General features: G+C 44.9%; 1 protein-coding gene across 1 annotated transcript in view; it reads left to right on the plus strand.

Moving 5' to 3' along the window:
- The first annotated feature begins 237 nt into the window (after positions 1-237).
- The window catches only part of LOC121869476 (mucin-17-like), a 71,504-nt gene continuing 51,335 nt past the window's right edge, over positions 238-20,406 (plus strand). Inside the window, exons 1-2 of the mRNA XM_042370829.1 lie at positions 238-352; positions 532-676. Of these exons, the coding sequence (XP_042226763.1) occupies positions 238-352; positions 532-676 (260 nt within the window). The remainder of the gene's footprint in view (positions 353-531; positions 677-20,406) is intronic.

The raw sequence follows: 20,406 nt of genomic DNA on the forward strand, positions 1-20,406 counted from the left end.
TGTGTGCTGGGTGGAGTGGGTGGTGTGGGATGGGTGGGTGGGTGGTGTGTGGGATGGGTGTGGGTGGTGTGGGCTGGGTGGGTGGGTGGTGTGTAAGGCTGGGTGGGTGGGTGGTGTAGGCTGGGTGGGTGGGTGGTGTAGGCTGGGTGGGTGGGTGGTGTGGGCTGGGTGGGTGGGTGGTGTAGGCTGGGTGGGTGGGTGGGGTTGGATGAAATGAAAATGTTCATAATAGTGACGATGATAATGATGATAGTAGAGTACAATGACAATAGTGATGTTAATGACAATGATTCTGATAGTAACGATAAAGAGAGTGATGAAGATGAGGCTGACGATAAGAATGATGATGAAAGTAAGATGCCATTATAAGTGATGATTATAATGGTGATGATGATGATGATTGTGATGAATAGGCAGAATTCGTAGTAAAAAAAAAGAAGACTTGAATGTATTTTTTATATATATATATATATATATATGCAAGTAAATCACTGTAGGTGCGTGATCTAGGTATATGCTGATAACCACAAGAAAAGAAGAAACACAAGGTTCTGGCAACAAATTGTGATTCTCAGAGTGAGTGCAGACGTTCTGGAGAACCATCCATCTCTATCTTGGACAATCTCACAGTCATCCAGGAGCCATTAGTGGCGACACTCGTCCCAGCGTTGCATATGTATTAATCCTCTCTCTCTCTCTCTCTCTCTCTCTCTCTCTCTCTCTCTCTCTCTCCTCTCTCTCTCTCTCTCTCTCTCCTCTTCTCTTCTCACAACGAGTATAGTTTTGAAATAACGAGTAAGATCGAACACTTTTTACTGAGTTCAACCCCTATTTTTCCCCTTCGTCGATGATAAACGATCTGGAGTGTTCAGAACCGATCCAGTGAAATATTTTCTAGGAGGGGAGCGTTACGATCGCCCCTCTCCGCTCCACCCAAATCAAATCGTCTTATTGCCTCCGAAAAGTGGTTAAAGGGTGGTTGAAAAGGTGTTAGTAGTGGAAGGAAGGATTTGAAAAAAGGTGCTATGGGATGAGAGGATGGGAGGGTGGGAAGGGGGTGAAAAGTACGAGGAAGAAAGGAAAGACAAAAAGGAGGGAGAAGAGGGTTTTGTGCTAGTGGAGAGGTGAGAGGAAAAGAGAGCTAGGTGGTGCTTGTGGAAGGGAAAGGGAGGAAGAGAGGGTATGGGAGAGGAGAGGAGGGATGAAAGGGGTCCTAATGAAGGATGGGAGAGGCGGTAGAGATACTTAAAGTGGTAGAATAGGTTTTTAAGGAGGAGAGATAGAATGGATGGGTGAAGTGTTACTGAGAGAGAGAGAGAGAGAGTCGATATTAATTGGAGATGGTTGAAAAGAGCTGGGGGTGTTAATAGGAAAGGAAGAAAGGAAGGGAGAAACAGAGAAAGGAAAGGGTCACAGTGAGTTGGTCTTAATGTTAGTGGAAAGGAAGAAGTGGTTCAGAGAGGGAAGAGATAAAGAAGGTCCGATAGTAGTAAGACGAAGGAGGGAGGAAGGGGGTCGGAAAGATTGATGGAGGATGGTAGATGAATGGCATTAAACGATGGCTCTACCCGCTGCAGTAATGATGGCACCCTCTCACCCTGATTGATTAAGTGGTTATCGGATGACGTTTCAATTTACCAGCCCGCTTATATTTCCTAAATTACGAATGAACTTTAACCGTTTATGTGAATGGTCTTTTTTATATATTATACTGTATGGTAGAAACTAGTGGATAGCTCCGTGTGTTGGGACGTGTCTTGACAGGTGCTCGTCAGGAATGAAAAGATAGGAAAGTTTTATTTCGATTTTTCTGTCGTTTTACCGGGTTCAGTTTTCATTCTACATCTTGATGAAAATTTCTGACTGAAGTCAATATCCCTCCCCTCCATCCATCCCGTACTCTTGATAGGTACTCGTCAGGAAGTGAAGGTGGAAGAATTTTTTCCCGGGGTCCAGTTTGCCTCCCCGTCTCCTGACAGGTAGCCGTCAAGGTCTGGATATACAGAAAGGACTACTGGGGTGTTCGTTTGTGTCTGAGAAGTCGTAGAAATATTATCTCTTCCTCCCGAATAATTATTGAGGACTGGAGCTGCCTGAAACACCTGATTGATACTGAAACACCTGAGTCGCTGAAACACCTGACTGATACTGAAAAACCTGGGTGGCTGGAACACCTAACTGATACTGAAACACCTGAGTCGCTGAAACACCTGACTGATACTGAAACACCTGGGTGGCTGGAACACATCGATACTGAAACACCTGAATCGCTGAAACACCTGCCTGATACTGAAACACCTGGGTGGCTGAACACATGACTGATACTGAAACACCTGATTCGCTGAAACACCTGACTGATAAGAAAACACCTGAGTCGCTGAAACACCTGACTGATACTGAAAACCTGGGTGGCTGGAACACCTAACTGATACTGAAACACCTGAGTCGCTGAAACACCTGACTGATACTGAAACACCTGGGTGGCTGGAACACATGACTGATACTGAAACACCTGAATCGCTGAAACACCTGCCTGATACTGAAACACCTGTGGCTGGAACACATGACTGATACTGAAACACCTGATTCGCTGAAACACCTGACTGATAAAGAAACACCTGAGTGACTGAAACACCTGGGAGGCGCGTTAAAGAACTCAATCTGGTACACCGAGGAAGTGGCACCTTGACTCACTCAGCAATTACAATTGTAAATTTTAGGTGAAAACTGGAGTGTGTCTTGATTGTGTGTTGGGAGACACTGGTGGAGAGATGGTAGAGGCTAGGGGAGGAAGGAGGAAAGGTGGGAGGCCAGGTGGGAAAGGGGGTGGAGGCAGGGTGAAAGAGGGCCCCTAGGAAAGGAGGGAAAGAGGGAGAGAGAGAAGTTGTGAGGGGAAGATGGGAGGGGTTGTGGCTGTATGAAAGGAGGAATGACAGTGGAATCGGAAAGAAAGAGAGAGAGAGAAGGAGAGGAGAGAACAAGTTAATTAATTCCACACACACACACACACACACACACACACACACACACACACACACACACACACACACACACACACACGCAGTCCTATATAGACATGATATAAATAGTGTAAGCAGATACTAGTGCTGTGACGACATAGGACTGATGCCCATTATAACACGGCCTTAATTATATTGGTCAAATTAGGTAAAATAAGACTTGGGCCCAGAGAGAGAGTACAAAACACAGATTAGACAGACAGACAGACAGACAGACAGACAGACAGACAGACAGACAGGAGTAAGGGTATTAGGAATTGATCAGGACACACAGTCTCTTGGGATGTTGACAGCCCTCGTTGGTCCTCCTGAAGGAATATCAGTGTTGATACAGCCAGCAGCAGAGACAAAGTCCCGACATCACCAGCAGAGCTCAGGTAGGCGAGGGTGCTGGGAGGAGGAGGAGGAGAGGAAGAAGACAACCAAATGGTGGCAACAAAACACGAGCAATAAAGGAAATAAAAAGGAGAGGAAGATAATGATGGAGGGAGAGGAGAGAGGAAGGAACGTCAAGCAAGGGAGGAGCCTTTGTCTTAGCAAAGGGAGAGATGATGATAAAGTGAATCGGAAATGGAGGAGCTATTGTTTGATGGAGGGGAGGGAGGGAGAGAGGAAGGGTAAGCTACATGGGCGAACATTATTATCAGACCACATCGTGTTCCTTTTCCAAGTTTTCAGCCATTTTCTTTTAGAAATGACTTGCCTCGTTTTGTTTCCACTCAGAACTTTTATATGACATGACAGTCGAACGAACGAATAGCCTGTTTACTTTCTCTCTCTCTCTCTCTCTCAGTTTTACTCTGTTTTCCTGAATTTCCGCATTTGCTTATTCACTATTTACCCAAATCACACACACACACACACACACACACACACACACCCACAACAACAACAACACACACACACACACACACACACACACACACACACACACACACACACACACACACACACACACACACACACACACACACACACACACACACACACACACACACACACACACACACACACACACACACACACACACACACACACACACACACACACACACACACACATACACACACACACACACACACACACACACACACACACACACACACACACACACACACACACACACACACACACACACCATAAGAGCCCATTTCATATAGGTTCCCTCATAACATTACCCCATAGAATGGATTTTGATCCCCACTACCCCAGGTCACACACACACACACACACACACACACACACACATATATCATCCCAGAAACAACGATGAGATTCGGAATTTATTGGGAATGTGTTTGCCAGACTGGAGAGGGACAAACAACATGGGCGGAATGGGATCAGGAATTTCTGTGCCTCCTGAAGTCAAGAGTTTGTTTTGGTCTGAACTGTTTAAAGGCTGGGCAGCTGATGGAGGCAAGGGGGGAGAAGAGAGGGGGAGAAGAGAGGGGAGGAAATGGGAGAGGAGAGGAAGGGTGGGAGAGGCGGGAGAGGAGAGGAAGGGGCAGAGAAAGAAAGAGAAAAGGGGAAGAGAGGAGAGTTAAAGGAAGGTGCAGAGGGGAAAGGAGGAAGGAAGCTAGGGGAGAGAACGAGGTATGGAAGGGAGACAGAAAGGGTGAGGAGGAATGTGAGCTGTCTCCCTTTATGTGTGATGGGATGATCTTGATGGGCATGATGGGAGTAAAGGAGGAAAAAAGAAGCATATTGTATGTATGTATGTATGTATGTATGTATATAATGATATTAGACTATAAATAATGTTTTGAAGGGAGTGAAGAAGAATAAGAGTGGAACAGGTCAGTAGGGTTGAAAAATGTTCCATAACAGATAGGAATTAATGACCATCTAGTCGATTATTCTTTTTTTTAACCTGGTATTTAAACTCTATATTGTACGATAAATTTTCTTCTCGTATCTTAAGATGTCTTCATGTTCCCAAGACGTTTTAAAAATATATCATCAGATAAGATAAAAATAGTCTGGGTGTATAACTTAAGTAGATACGTTTACTAACGCCAACACAACGTGAAATTATTGAATGTCCGGAGAAAAAAAAATCTAAAATTATTTGTTAAGTGACTTGGCCTCGTTAAGGTATAGTCTCAGTCTATATTTGTTGCCATGTGTTTGTCTCGTACTACTGCGTTCTTACGTCTTTAATTACGAGTAGAATTTATCGTACTAACATTTTGAGAATCTGTACCCAGGTTTAGGTCCGTCTTTTGAGTTTATTGGTAAGTAAATGATGCAGAAAGTAAAAAAGGAGAATTGAAAAAAATGAAAATATAAAGAAGAATAAGGAGAAGAATAAGAAAGAAAAAGGACTAACTTGTTTCTCGATAACAAGTTTGTCTTTATTTAACGATACTTGGCAGTGTTGTGTCTGTCTTTTTCTTTTCCTTGTGGTTTTATTTTTTTTGTCTTTTCCTCATCTCATCTTTACTACTTGTACGTCTTCTTGTTCAATATTCTCATTTTCTCTTGTCTTCTTCTCTTGCTATCGTCTTCTCTTATTTATTTATCCATTACTCCTACCGACTCATTCCAGAATTAATGGGATGTGACATGTTTTTGGGTACTCAGCAGCGCCTATGGTGGCCGTTCTGGCAACTAATCTTTGCTACTTATGGTGATACGTCATTTGTAGAAGTGTACTGTATCTTGACAACTCTCAAGCAATAATTTCAGACTTAGCACACATGTTCCTTAGTAACGTTCAGTGTGACAGACTCTTATTATAGTGAGTTGTGGGTCGTGAAATTTCTTATTCGGGAAATTTTATATGTGATATTGGAGTTTTCCTTCATGGGATTTCGTATCAGCGCAGTGTTTCTTACGACGCCTTGCAGCTGTTTGTTTCGAGGCTGTGTCGACCGTGTCATTTGTCGACTGTGTCATATGTGAGGCTGTGTCGACCGTATATGTGATGCTATGTCGACCGTGTCATTTTATCGACTGTGTCATATGTGAGGCTGTGTCGACCGTGTTATATGTGATGCTATGTCGACCGTGTCATTTGTCGACTGTGTCATATGACTGTGTCGACCGTGTTATATGTGATGCTATGTCGACCCGTATTGTCGACTGTGTCATATGTGAGGCTGTGTCGACCGTGTTATATGTGATGCTATGTCGACCGTGTCATTTGTCGACTGTGTCATATGTGAGGCTGTGTCGACCGTGTTATATGTGAGGCTGTGTCGACCGTGTCATTTGTCGACTATGTCATGTGCGAGGCTGTGTCGACCGTGTTATATGTGATGCTGTGTCGACCGTGTCATTTTGTCGACTGTGTCATATGTGAGGCTGTGTCGACCGTGTTATATGTGAGGCTGTGTCGACCGTGTCATTTGTCGACTGTGTCATGTGAGGCTGTGTCGACCGTGTTATATGTGATGCTGTGTCGACCGTGTCATTTTGTCGACTGTGTCATATGTGAGGCTGTGTCGACCGTGTATATATGTGAGCTGTGTCGACCGTGTCATTTGTCGACTGTGTCATATGTGAGGCTGTGTCGACCGTGTTATATGTGAGGCTGTGTCGACCGTGTCATTTGTCGACTGTGTCATGTGAGGCTGTGTCGACCGTATCATCAATAATACTGGTGTCGCTGTCATTACTGCAGTGTCACCAGTGAGGGTGTGTGGTATGTGTGTACCAGCGTCGTACTGGGGTGCTTCATTCACCAACCTCTCTTCCTTTAATACTTGACGTTTGTATTGTTTTACTGATTCTCGTGTGTGTGTGTGTGTGTGTGTGTGTGTGTGTGTGTGTGTGTGTGTGTGTGATGTACTACGGTATAGTTGAGACGATAACACGACAGGGAAAGAGTATATATACGGTACCTCATGAGGAGCGAGATACATCACCTCCTAATTACACGGACAGTGAGCCCCGTCCTCTCCTCTATACACCGGCGTTCACCAGAAATATAAGCTATTCTTTGGTTTAAAAATGTTTAAATGCAAATGCGAGTGCGTGTGAGTGTGTGGTGAATGCCGGACTCAAATTGGCTGGTTCATTTGATAGGCATGACACAGCCAATCAACAATGAACAACTTGACTAGTCGCGTGTTGGGCCTTGAAGTATGGTCCTCATATTTACACTCTCTCTACATCTGCGGTATTTCCGATTTTTCTTTTTCTATTATCACCGGTGTCTTAACTAGCAATTATATGTACACAAGTGTGTGTCTTCACCAGACTGTCTCTCTACCAGAATTTCGCTATTTCTTCTTTTAATAATATCACCGTTTGTCTCAGTTAGTCTCTTAACTGCATGAGGTGCAACACACCTAATTTCCTTTCGTTACCCTCCAGTATTTCCAGATTTTATTAAATTATTATTTTTAATATTCGTCTTCTGTGGTGAGTTAAGTCTCTTAGTAACCCTGAGCTACACAGTGTTATATAAGCTGTGTTTGGTTATAACAAGGTGCGTGTATGGAAAGGATAGGCGGGCAGAGAAAAATTAATTGGCAGAATGTACCGAGATCATTCCATGTCTCTCGTTAACTTGACTCAGTAGACTGTTGTGTTATGTTAGGACAGTAGGAGACAGTGGACCACAACAACAAGGTGCTGCAGACATCACGAGGCTGACCTGCTAAGGATACAACTACGAATGTTGATAATAACGTTCAGTCTCTTTACTCTCCGTTATATAGGTGTTCCAAATACATCATATAGTGTAATGTGATGTATACAAAAAGTTAACTACGTTCACTGTTAACTGTTGTTCAATTCACCTGAAACCTGGAGGGAGGGAGAGCCGGTGTGTAATAACATCTGAGGTTATAATGTTTTGGCATTAACTGTAGATCTGAAATATAAGGAAATGTAAAGTAATTGTGTTGACAAATACTTCATTGTTGACCAAACAGAATCCATATTTCGCCAGACAACTTACGTCAAGGAGTCCCCGACGCGGAGACTGAGGAACATATCTCACTGGTGAACCTCAGATGTGACAGCCAACATGTGGTGGAGAGTAAACTTGACTACCGTGACTCGTTGTGTTTTTCATTCTTAGAGAAAATAGGGTGACCAAGAGCGGCCATCAGCTGCGTTAATGACTGTACTGTAGACCATGTGCTGGGTGCAGGGCTCTCGTAAAGTGAGCAGGACAGAGGCGTGGGAAATTTTTTTGTAGTCAGTCAGCCATTTACGAAAGGCGTTTCTAGTGATGGTGCGCAACTAAAGGTGTTACTGTTACTGGTTGATGGTGTTACTTAGCGTAATTATCACTGAGCTGTGATGGTTTTAATGAGTGAGGGTGCCAGGAACTATACCTCATAACCAGTTGACTGAGACAAATTGGCACCCCAGGTGGTTCCGCAGGCTTAACAACCCTGTAACATTATAGCTTCTGACCCACAGGACACAGCTGGCGTTGTTGACGTCACCTGGTTGACGTTAGGACACAGCTGGTGACAATACCTGGTTGACCCGGACTGTTGCCTGGCTACAGTGGCTGTCTGTGCTTCGTCACCAGGTGATCACATGACGCTGTCTTATTACCTATGTACTTAATATGTTTAGATTTTAGTCCTATAACAAGTTTCTCATTTTTACAATAATACAGTGTGTGTGTGTGTGTGTGTGTGTGTGTGTGTGTGTGTGTGTGTGTGTGTGTGTGTGTGTGTGTGTGTGTGTGTGTGTGTGTGTGTGTGTGTGTGTGTGTGTGTGTGTGTGTGTGCATTGTTGTATGGGAGAGGAATTTCACTAAGACTGTCTGACATAGTACCACAAATTAACCACCTTCCTTACCTCTTGGATTAACATGGGCCAACACTCCCTCCATCTTGCACTAGCAGGGCCCAGTTCTCCCTCACAAGACCTGACACGAGCTTAACTTGATACTCTCTCTCTCTCTCTCTCTCTCTCTCTCTCTCTCTCTCTCTCTCTCTCTCTCTCTCTCTCTCTCTCTCTCTCTCTCTCTCTCTTCTCTCTCTCTCTCTCTCTCTCTCCTTGCCTTATGTACTGAAGAGAGACGGTGACCTGAATGTGTCTTCAGGCCGGATGAGGGAGTAGATTGAGATAGAGGAAGAATGAGATAAGTGAGTAGGGAGTTGGGGATGAAAGTAAGGATAGAAGTAGGTAGATGGGGTGAGGAGGTAGGTAGGGATAGGGGTAAAAGCAAGGATGGGAGGGGATAAATAGAAGACCGGGTTAATATGTCCCAGTCTAATGTATGCCCCATTCCAAACCTAACCTAACCTAATTGTTAGGATGGATTGTCTGTCTTAACTATCAGAATATAGAGTTGCAGTTCTGATGGGCCAATGTTAATGGGTCGCTGATCTATTGGGCCCATTTCACCAGCAATCAGGGACAGTAAGGGCGAGAATAATGAAGGTATCAGCGGGACATACGTCAATGTCGATGCCGCCAGCCAACCAGCCATCAGGCAGCCAACAACCAGCCACCCCAGCCAGCCACCCGCCAGCCAGCCACCCGCCAGTCAGCCACCCGCCAGTCAGCCACCGCCAGCCAGCAGCTTTGTGTACCTTCCTCCTCTTGTATAGCTGTAGGTGTGATGAGCTTCAATCGTACTAGGACCAGACTAACCTAACCTAACCTAACCACCAGGATCAGGGCCCATTAGGACTGGGCTCCCTCTCAGAGTTAGGGCAGTAAGGATCAGGGCCCATTAGGACTGGTTCCCTCTCAGGTTAGTGCAGTGAGGATCAGGGGCCCATTGGGACTGGGTTCCACTCTCAGGTTAGTGCAGTAGGATCGGGGCCATGGGACTGGGTTCCACTCTCAGGTTAGTGCAGTAGGATCAGGGCCCTTAGGACTGGGGTACATTTACAACTGGCGCTGTAATTACAGTGTGTTTATAGGTTACAAAACACACGACTGTACCCACCGTGGAACTGGTTCGTGTATCGCGATGAGACTCACTGACTGATTGAGTGTATTGTAGTTGTTGTTGTTGTTGGTTGGAGCCTTGGGTTATATGTGTTGTAGTTGTTGTTATTGATGTGTGGATCTTTGAGTCATAAATGTTGTAGTTGCTGGGTGAAGCCTTGAGTTGTATCTGTTGCTGTAATGAAGCTATGTCTCTCGTTGATGGTGGAGCTTTGTCTGAGTGAAGCTGCATTGATTGCTGTGGTCACGTCTAGATAAGAGTCTCTCAGCTGCTGATATTGCTGTGTGTGGGTGAAGCTGCTCATTCGTTTGTTGCCAGGTACAGCTAAAAGCCTCTCTCAGCTGCTGTTGTTAATGCTACTGCTGTGACCAGAACAGGCAGTGTGCTTCTGGTGTCTTTGTTGGCAGGACGGACTGTACAGTGCTGTAGTCCGCGTCTTGTACTGGGATTACAGCTGTCGTTGAAGTTCATTTACGTGTGCACTGTGTAACGTTGGTTTGCTTTGCCATCAGTTCCTGCGGAACATTGATTGTACCTCAGCTGCTGTTGTTGTCTACTACTATTTACAACAGAATTTGTTTTGCTGTTCTGCGTTTACTGTGTCGCTGCTGTACTTGAAAATTTTCCTGCTGTATTGTGCAGTAGCTGTTCGTGGTCTGTGATGCTGCTGTACTTGGACTTCATCGGTGCCGTACTTTGATACTACTATATGACTGTGTTGAGTCTCTACTACTGCTGTACTTTCGCTGTATTGGCGTTGTACTTCTGCTTACTTCACTAAAGGTTTGGATTGGGAGGCGTGAAGTGTGTGCAGCGGCGATGGCGGGGGGGTGGAGGCGGCGACAAGACAGCAGCTCCTCACCAAGTTAACACAAAGTTACCTGTGGACGGGTTGGCGCTCCTCAAGCATGACCTGTACACACACACACACACACACACACACACACACACACACACACACACACACACACACACACACACACACCAGATTATATCATACAGGACTTACACGCATGGATGTTATTTTCTTGTAAAATATTTTGATATTATGTGATAGCTGGGGGTCACTGGTTCGTGCCTGGGACACCTCAAGTTCACTCAGCCGTGATGGATACTGTACCTGACTTTACAGTTGGGAAGTGTGCAGCCAGCCACACCTCCTTGTGCAAGGAAACCTTTCAAAGTCTCCGCACTTCCCTAACGAACCATCAGGCACAAGGGCCTCACAGCCAATTGGTAGTGCATAAACCAGTGTCTGAGAGGTGTGTGCACTCGCTGGTAACAATACTATCAGCATTACCTCTGGCCTTCTCGAGGATGTACTGTACCGTCACGCGTGAGGACAGCAGGGACACCTACACCGGTAGTTGGTGATCATGTCACACCAGACCCGTAGTGCTGTTGTTGTTGTGGCAGAAGTGAGAGTTCGTGGATGAGGGAGGGAGAGGAGCAAGGGTGAGGGGAGGGAAGGATGAAGGGGAGAGTCACTACGCTCGATAATTATTCTCCAGAATTATAGCTGTGATCGACAGCAACCTATGAATCTCGTGTGTGTGTGTGTGTGTGTGTGTGTGAGATAGAGAGATAGAGAGAGAGAGATTTAGTTTCATGGGGATAAGGTGGGGGGGACATGGCTAGAGGAGGTTTACTCATGCTTGGGGCAGCCATAATGACGCCATAGCTCATAGTAATGTCTGTTTTTTGGAGTCGCATTGCACGTGCGCAGGCTTTCAGTGTCAGTAGCCCACGTTATGGGGGTTGAGAGTTTACCTATAGCATGTTTTACGCCAGCGTCAGCCTCGGGCACGATGTCAGCGTCAGCAAGAAACCGTGGTAGTGTCGCTCAACTTGAGTGTCATCGTGAGGGTGGGCGGAGGTAGAGTGATCTGACTACCACCACAATTTAGTGGATGACACTTGCCTCCAGGTAGTGGTGAGCCCGCCCGGTCGATGATGTACTTCCTGTTCCTGTAGAGGCGTAGCTGAGAAGTAAACATACTGGCGCTGTGGTGGAGGCTGGAACATTAAATAGAAACGTAGAATGAAAGGCCAGAGCGACACGAAAAAGTACAGTAGTGTCCATGAAAAATGGATTTGAAGATGCCTGGAGGATGAATTTTGTAGCCATGTCGTAGCTGCTCCCCATAAGCCCTTTCTGTCACCAAGTAGCCATAAGGTAGAAAGTCATGCCAGAACGATGAGTGAATGGCGTTATATTTCTCAGAAGTGGGTCGCAGTGGACACAAACACCCTAGCTGCTGGTGGCGACCATAGTACAACGTGACGGTCCAGCATGATTTCCTGCCGTCCACCGCCCTCCCTCCGTTTAATGGCCGTGGTAAATGGCGGTCGCGTCGGTTGGTCTCCCGGAAAAAAATAAAAGAACCTATATTCAGAAGTACACGAGGGAGACATAGTCAATTATTGGTATGTCTGAAGTTTAAAGTAAAATCTTGGTACTTAGAGAATCAGTAAAAAAAAAGATTATAAATATGTTCTCGAGTCTTACAGAGGAGTAAAGGGTTTTAATCTTGGGTTGGCGGGCAGCTGAAGAGTCCATGAAGACTAGACATATGTTACAACAGACTGAGAGGAAAGATTGGCGTGGACAGTGCATATAGCTGAAACTTACCGGCCTATGTTGACGTTCTGGTAGAGGTTAGGGTAGTTTATTCCTCACACAGGAAGCAAGGAGAGTGTTGTGGCTAATGCCTGTGGTGGAAAGTGGCTGTTGTATGGTAATGAAGGGAGGTGTTGGCGGGCAGTGGAACAGTGTAAACAGCGTTAGTTTGGGTGTATCAGACAGGCTGTGGAGGAAGTGTTGGTGTGGGGAGAGGTAGAAGATAAGTTGTGGCGGCAGGTCACGAGATGAAGTTCAGGTGAGTGTGTTTACGTCTTTAGAAGTTTATTTAATTACTGTACTTCTTTATGACCGCTATTTACATTTCATAATTTGGTGATAACAGACAAAACCATTAATTGTTCAAGTGACTTCCAGTTATGGGGTCACAGTTTACGAACCAATACTAGAGCCTAATACTAGTAATTAGTTTGGGGCCTATTAGGACTGCCGGGGTCTACAACTGAACCCCATGTTAACCTACAACCAGCAAAATTGTGTATAACGGTATAGCGATATATTGTGTGATAATGTTGTCACTGGAAAGTAACATGTGGTAGGTGTATCGGCAGCCTGACGGAGACTCCTGGTACTAGATAATTTTAATCTACTGAAAGATAAGATGATATGTGACCGCTCCCCCCTCCTCCACCCCAACAAATATTCAAGGAAGTTGCTGTCGCCTTCCTCAGTGATCCTATAAAATGAACTCTACCTACAGCGAAGAATGACGAAAATGATTCAGGACTTAAACCTTCCATATCAGTATGGGTTAAAAGAAACTAAACTAAGAAATGACGAAGAGTGCGGGAGATATGATAAGTATTCAAGTGGGTGAAAGGAATCAATAAAGGTGATATAGATAAAGTTCTTATAATATCCGAGCAGGATGGGAGTCGGAACAACGGATTCAAGTTGGATAAGTTTAGGTTTAGGAGGGAGATAGGAAGGAACTGGTTTACAAATAGGGTGGTGGACGAGTGGAACAAGCAGCAACTTGGTAAGTGCTGGAACGCTGGAAAGCTTCAAAGGAGGCTGGATAGATTCATGGATGATGAAGTGGTAGTAACTCTCGACAGGAGCTGCCATGCACAGGCCAACCGGCCTATTACAGACTCGTTATTGTTATGTTCTTATGTACAGGAGGTCAGGTGAAGAGTCCCTCACACCTCCATCAGGTAGGAGGGTTGACTCACTGGGACATACCTCAGGTGGCTGCCTGTCCCGTATCAACACCCAGGAGGCAATAGGTTTACTTCTCACCCTGTTGTGGTTGTTTGTCTCTCATTCCGTAGGAGACTTGACAGACAGGGTAACAGGGATTTCTCTCATTCCCATCACACTCTCACAGGAGTTGTTTCTTGACCTCAGCTCGCCACACAACATACCGGAAAATGTTTTAAACGAAGGAAATGATTTTAGCCGAGAGCCGAGAAATAGTAGTGTTTAGTTGTTGATTTTTATTCTGGTATCTGGTAGTGTTGAGGAAAGGAGTAACAGGGGGGGCAGTCGAGGGCTAAAGCAACCAGTAAAATATATACACACACTCGGTCATCTTCTCAGGGACACAGTGTATAAGGAAGACTTAGAAACATACAAGTAAGCAAACGTTTGGTTGAATTAATGAAACTTAAAGGGATTCATTTCAAAGTTAACAGGAACTTTATATAACATCCGGTTTTGTTTAAGGAAGTTTTGTCAGTGAAAAAAAATATGTAAAATGTGGTTAAGGTTACAGGATGTACAGGAATAGATAAATGTTTATAAGAAAATGTAAACAGTGTAGACAAGAGTAAGACGGTGCGCAGTTATCCAGCTGGGTCTTAACGCGATGGCGATTTGGGTCTATGCAATTCAGTAATCAGCACCTTGTTAACAGCTATATTTCTTGGAAGAATAGTCTCTCTCCTCTCTCTCTCCTCTCTCCTCTCTCTCTCTCTCTCTCTCTCTCTCTCTCTCTCTCTTAACCTGATAAAACTCGTTGTGACATTTCCTTTGTCAATGAACAAAGGCGTCATCCATGTGTTTCAAAGCAAGATTTAACTCATCTGCTGACTGTGTCCTGGGCAGGTGTAAGATGATGATATTTAATGATTACTTGAGTGAAAGACAATATTCTTCTTCTTCTTCTCCTTCTTCTTCTTCTTCTTCTTTTCAGTGTTGCTTTTCTGTACTTTCAATATCGACTCTATAATTACGGGTAGTTAGTTACCTCATCATATGTCGACCGAAACCACCCAACCCATTTTTCCGCCTCAGTGAACAGCGCGGCCTGGCGGGCGATATGCTACACTTACACTAGATTTTAAAGGACGTTTAAATATTAATTGTGTTGTATTAATGACTCCTCCTAGCCAAGTCTCAGGCATAGAGGTTTATTGATCGTGGTTAGGTGTGTATTATCAACATGTATGCGTTGTATATGTTCTTTATCATGAGTATACAAACTTCATAAAGCAGTTCAAGAAATATTTAACACCGACACACACTCATACACACACACAAAATCTCCGTACCTGATAAAACTCTGGAGGTGTTTTATTAAAACAACGACCCTACACATAGGTAAAAAAAAGAAAAGAAAAACAGAACCCACTTTATTTTTATATTCTAAACAAGAGCTACACAGTCCACCATTTATGGTCTATTATGTTTGTAATATTTTTAGCTTCTCGTGTTTTGTTTATTTTTTGAGTTTTGAGTAAAAGACAAATTTCTTCTGAAGTTGTCGGTGATTTTCAATTGACATGTTGCAAATTGATCAGATTATTTTGCAATGTTAATTTTTTTTCTCTCTCTCTCTCTCTCTTCTTTCGTATCGGATGCATCAAAGGGGTGAGAAATATCAAAGGCATAGTGCAGCAGGGAGGTGTAAGAGAGGGGTGAAGACAGGTGTAGGGGTGAGGAGTAGAGAGGGTAATGGAGAGGGTGGTGAGAGACAGGTGTGAGGAAGGTGAGGTAAGAGGGGAATGTGAGGAGGTGGTGAGAGAGACAGGTGTAGAGAGGTGAGGGTAAGAGGGGGTAATGGAGGGGGTGAGAGACAGGTGTAGGGGTGGTGGGGGGAGATGTGGAGGGTGGTGAGAGACAGGTGTGGAGAGGTGAGGAGTGGGGGGGGTGTGGAGGGGGTGAGACCGGGTGTGGGGGTGGGGGGGGTGTGGAGGGGGTGAGACAGGTGGGGGTGGGATGGGGGGGGTGTGGGAGACAGGTGTGGGGTGAGAGGAGACAGAAGGTGAGGGGTTGGTGAGACAGAGGGGGTGAGCAGGTTAGGTCAGGATGATTAAGTTTGGCAGGTTGGGTTAAAGTTAGGTCAATATAATTTATAATCTATAATTTTTACATTTCCTGCCATTTTTCCTATGGCAAGTTATAATATAGGAACATGAAAAAGAAATAAATTAAATAATAAACTTAGTATTTTTCTTTATATTACCATTATATTTAATTCTTTGATTACGAGACTTCAACCCCTGAGTACATTGGTGTGTGTACCTGTGTGTGTGTGGTTGTTTGAGTGTTGTAGTTTAAGGTCGTAAAGAAATCCTCGACTTACACAGGTGAGTTATAAGCTCTTAATATCTCACGGTGAAGTAATCAATCACGGGCCTCACCTGGTTGACTCTCTCTCTCTCTCTCTCTCTCTCTCTCTCTCTCTCTCTCTCTCTCTCTCATTTTCTCCACCCTTTTTATTCTCTCACTTCCTCTTTCTCTACTTTCAATCCTTCTTTCCCTCCATCACTTCACCTCTACCTTTCCTTCACAGCTCCCTCCCCCCCTTCACAAGTCCACCCCCTCAACACACGCGTATAACACTTACCACCACACGTACATACATCACCACCACCATCACTACATCGTAACTCACCATAACTACCACATCACTACCACCAACACCCATCATCATCACCACCATCCACCCATTTCACCACCACCAAACTACCTGACCACAGATCTTCAACATAGTAACCACCACACTACTACCACTACCACCATCACCATAGTAACCACCACCATCACCTGACAACCACAACACACACCACATCGGGGAACAAATCGTGTCGTGCGTTATCGTTGCCAGGCATCCATAATTACGAAAGTGAAAACCTAATTGGCCAGGCGGGGCGTCATCACCAACCCCGGCGTAATAGGTGTCGACGCGCTGTTCCCTGCCTTATCAACCAGCGTGATCGATTCCACACCAAAGTCGTACATTATTCATCTACACGCCTCCCTCCCCTCCCTACCCTCTCCCCAACTCTCTGTCTCATCTCCTTCTGCTGTCTCTCTTCCTATTCTCTTCCTCCTCATCCATACTTCTCCTCGGTGTATTTTATGGAAAGTTAAGGAGGATGGCTGAAAGAAAGGGATAGATGAGAAGGTTAGGAGAGAGGGGCGAGGATAGAAGAGACAGAACAGGAGGTGAGGGGAGAAGGTAAGAAGAGGAATGAATGAAAGTATTGATTCTATGTAAGATGATATGACTTGAGGGTTGTTTTAATATCTGTCTAGTGGTGTGTGGGTGTGTGAGGGGTGTGTGGGGTGTGTGAGGGGGTGGGTGTGTGAGGGTGTGTGGGAGGGGTGTGTGAGGGGTGGGGGTGTGAGGGGTGGGGTGTGAGGGTGTGTGAGGGGTGTGGGGTGGGGGGAGGTGTGTGGGGTGGGGTGTGAGGGGTGAGGGGTGTGAGGGGGGTGTGGGAGGGGTGTGTGTGAGGGGTGTGGGGGGGTGGGGTGTGGGGTGGGGTGTGGGGGTGTGAGGGGTGGGTGTGGGGTGTGTGGGAGTGTGGGGTGTGAGGGTGTGGGTGTGAGGGGTGGGTGTGTGAGGGGGTGTGGGGGTGGGTGTGATGGGGTGTGTGAGGGGTGTGTGAGGGGGTGTGGGTGTGTGGGGGGAGGTGTGTGTGTGTGTGTGTGAGGGGGTGGGTGTGGAGGGGGTGGGGTGTGAGGGAGGGGTGTGTGGAGGGGTGGGTGTGTGGGGGGGTGGGGGTGTGAGGGGGGTGAGGGGGGGAGGGGTGTGGGGTGTGTGAGGGTGTGTGTGTGTGTGAGGGTGTGTGTGTGAGGGTGTGTGTGTGGAGGGGTGTGGGTGTGTGGAGGGGGTGGTGTGTGGGTGGGGTGAGGGGTGGGGTGTAGGGGTGTGGGTGGTGAGGGGGTGTGGGGTGGGGGGTGTGTGTGGGTGTGTGGGGTGTGGGGGGTGTGTGTGTGTGTGTGTGTGTGTGTGTGTGTGTGTGTGTGTGTGTGTGTGTGTGTGTATCGTACTTTTCGCAGAGAGAAACTGAACCATTTTGAATATTCCCACAATGTTTCGTCCAACAGCACCTTCAGTAACGAGTGTTTATCTATTTCAAAATTGACATCAACACAACAATAATTTGATGACTCATGGTCCTAACGTAACTTACCCGGCCGGGAGTAGGAGAAATGTCTCCTTCATTGTGCACTCACTGGTAAGACGAAGACAGTAGCGTCCTGCAAAGGTGGTGGAGTAACCCACTAGCTGCTGACGACATAGATCTAGGGATCAACACTTGTCCTGCCTTCACAATAATAACCTTTATTTACTACCTTACACTTGATCCACATATTCAGCCAACGGTTGCAGGTTATATGGCTCTCTTAATAGACCTCACTCCTACTGGGTCCCAATCAAACCAAACCGAAGAATTAAAATATATGTCCATTAAGATTTAGCTCGTGGAGTCAGGTGCCGAGTCTCTCTGAGCCTCAGTTCTAAAAGATAGAGTCAGGCTGATGGTTTATTATGACCCTCACGACTTACTCACAGAGGTCAGACGCGTCAGTAGCTCCTAGCCTTTACTCAACTAACGCTAAGTAAGGTAGATGATATTTGATCAATAAATATTTACAATCATAACTATGAAATTGATAAGTGAATGAAGAAATTTGAATTGAAATAATAATAATAATAATAATAATAATAATAATAATAATAATAATAATAATAATAATAATAATAATAATAATAATATTAATAGAAAACTTTCAAGAATCACTAAAAAATGAAAATAAAAAACTGAAAATATCTCAACGGTCTGTGCAGCGGTTCGTTGATAAAGGAAATAGCGAAGACTAAAGGGCAAAAACGTGTAAGGAACGTGTTTAGCGCCAGGTTCACCGGCCAATTATCGTCAATTTGCTGACGGTGTGGGCAAGAGCCATTATCACCAGCATGGGCGGGAGTAGGTGGAGGTGATGGTGGGTGGGTGATGTGGTGGGGGGAAGATACGTGTGGAGGTAGGTGAAAGATATGATTGGGAGAGGGATTGAAGACGTGGTGGAAGAGGGGAAGGGAGAGATGGATGGAACAGGTATGTGGATGGGAGAGGAGGGTGGAGGGAGTGGTTATAAGGAGGTCATGTGGGAGAGATGGGTGAAAGCAGTGAGAGGTAGCCAGCTTTATATGACTGTTCACTGTACACACACACACACACACACACACACACACACACACACGTAGTAACTGTTGAAAAAAAAAGAATACATAAGCTCACACAACTAATTTAATTAGCAAAAAAAAAAAATAAAATATAAATATATAAATGTACCTGAGGAAAAATTTCAGCACGCACACTCACGAAAAACTTGCACTTTGTCTCCGAAAAAAAGAGATCGACCCTTTATAAAAACGTGACTTCGCCCTTTAGAAAACACACCCAACACCTTTTAGAATACGCACACCAACCCCTTAGAAAGCGCACTCAAACCCTTTAGAAAGCGCAGCACTCAAACCCTTTAGAAAGCGCACTCAAACCCTTTAGAAGTGCACCCTGACCTCTAGAAAACGCTCTCTAACCCTTAAACATACATTGACCCACAAGAACAATTCACATCAACCTTTCAAAATCGCACATCGACTCTTGATAAACGCACAGAACACCCGGGGATCCTGTGGCTCCCCGCCGCTCCTCCTGCCCCTGCGGCTTCCCTGCCCTCCCCTGCACATTCCTTCCTGCCCCTGCGGTTGGGTGACCTGGGGACTGACGGCAGGGATCGTCAAGGTAGCCCAAAGGCAGACAGGCCAGCATGACCACTACACCACAGCCATGAGGAACCCAGGAACGTGTTAACTCTCCCTGTACACCACCACTGAGCGTCTCCTCCCACCGCTGCTTGAGGTGACTAACGGGGTGAATATTATACTTAAAATTAATGGTGATTGCATGAATATTGACGGATAATGATAAAGAATTTCGAGGTTCTTCAAAGCGGTGAAAGGTTTATTATTCATTACTTAATAATAATTAATTTAGAATAAACAAAATCACGTGCATCAGAATTTAAAACAATAATTTATAACAATGTAAAAAACACGTACAGTACAGTAAATCAAATGTAAAATAATCACGTACGCCTACAATGTAAAAAAATACTTACACCACAACAAATGTAAATAAAACGCGTATATAACTATGTAAAAATCACGTACACCAACAGCATAAAAAAATCACGTACACTGTAAAGACGCGTACTTAAGTAGGTTGGTGTTTATAAAGAGCCTCGTTATATTATAATGTACAAGATAATTAACATATGAGTCTTTAACTCCCTGCCAGAGGTAGTTACATACCTGTGAGCAGGCTACCTCTCCTTACACACACACACTATGTATGTGTGTGTGTGTGTGTATATGTATGTTTGTATGTATTTATTTACAATATATTTAATCGTGTTTGGTTGTTTTATACATATACATGTAATCAGATATGAAAGAGTTGTAATAAATCCTACATTTAATTCCATCGGGAAAAAAATGACAACTATTATCCTCTCTGCCCTAAATTACTGCCCTGTTATACCTGTGTACATATTTGTCGATGATATTTTTAAAGGGGAAAATAATATGAAAAGTAATGAGAATTTATTTGAACAAAACACGGGAACGAATG

The sequence above is a fragment of the Homarus americanus genome, unplaced genomic scaffold, assembly GCF_018991925.1.
Source record: "Homarus americanus isolate GMGI-L3 unplaced genomic scaffold, GMGI_Hamer_2.0 scaffold23578, whole genome shotgun sequence".
NCBI lineage: Eukaryota > Metazoa > Arthropoda > Malacostraca > Decapoda > Nephropidae > Homarus > Homarus americanus.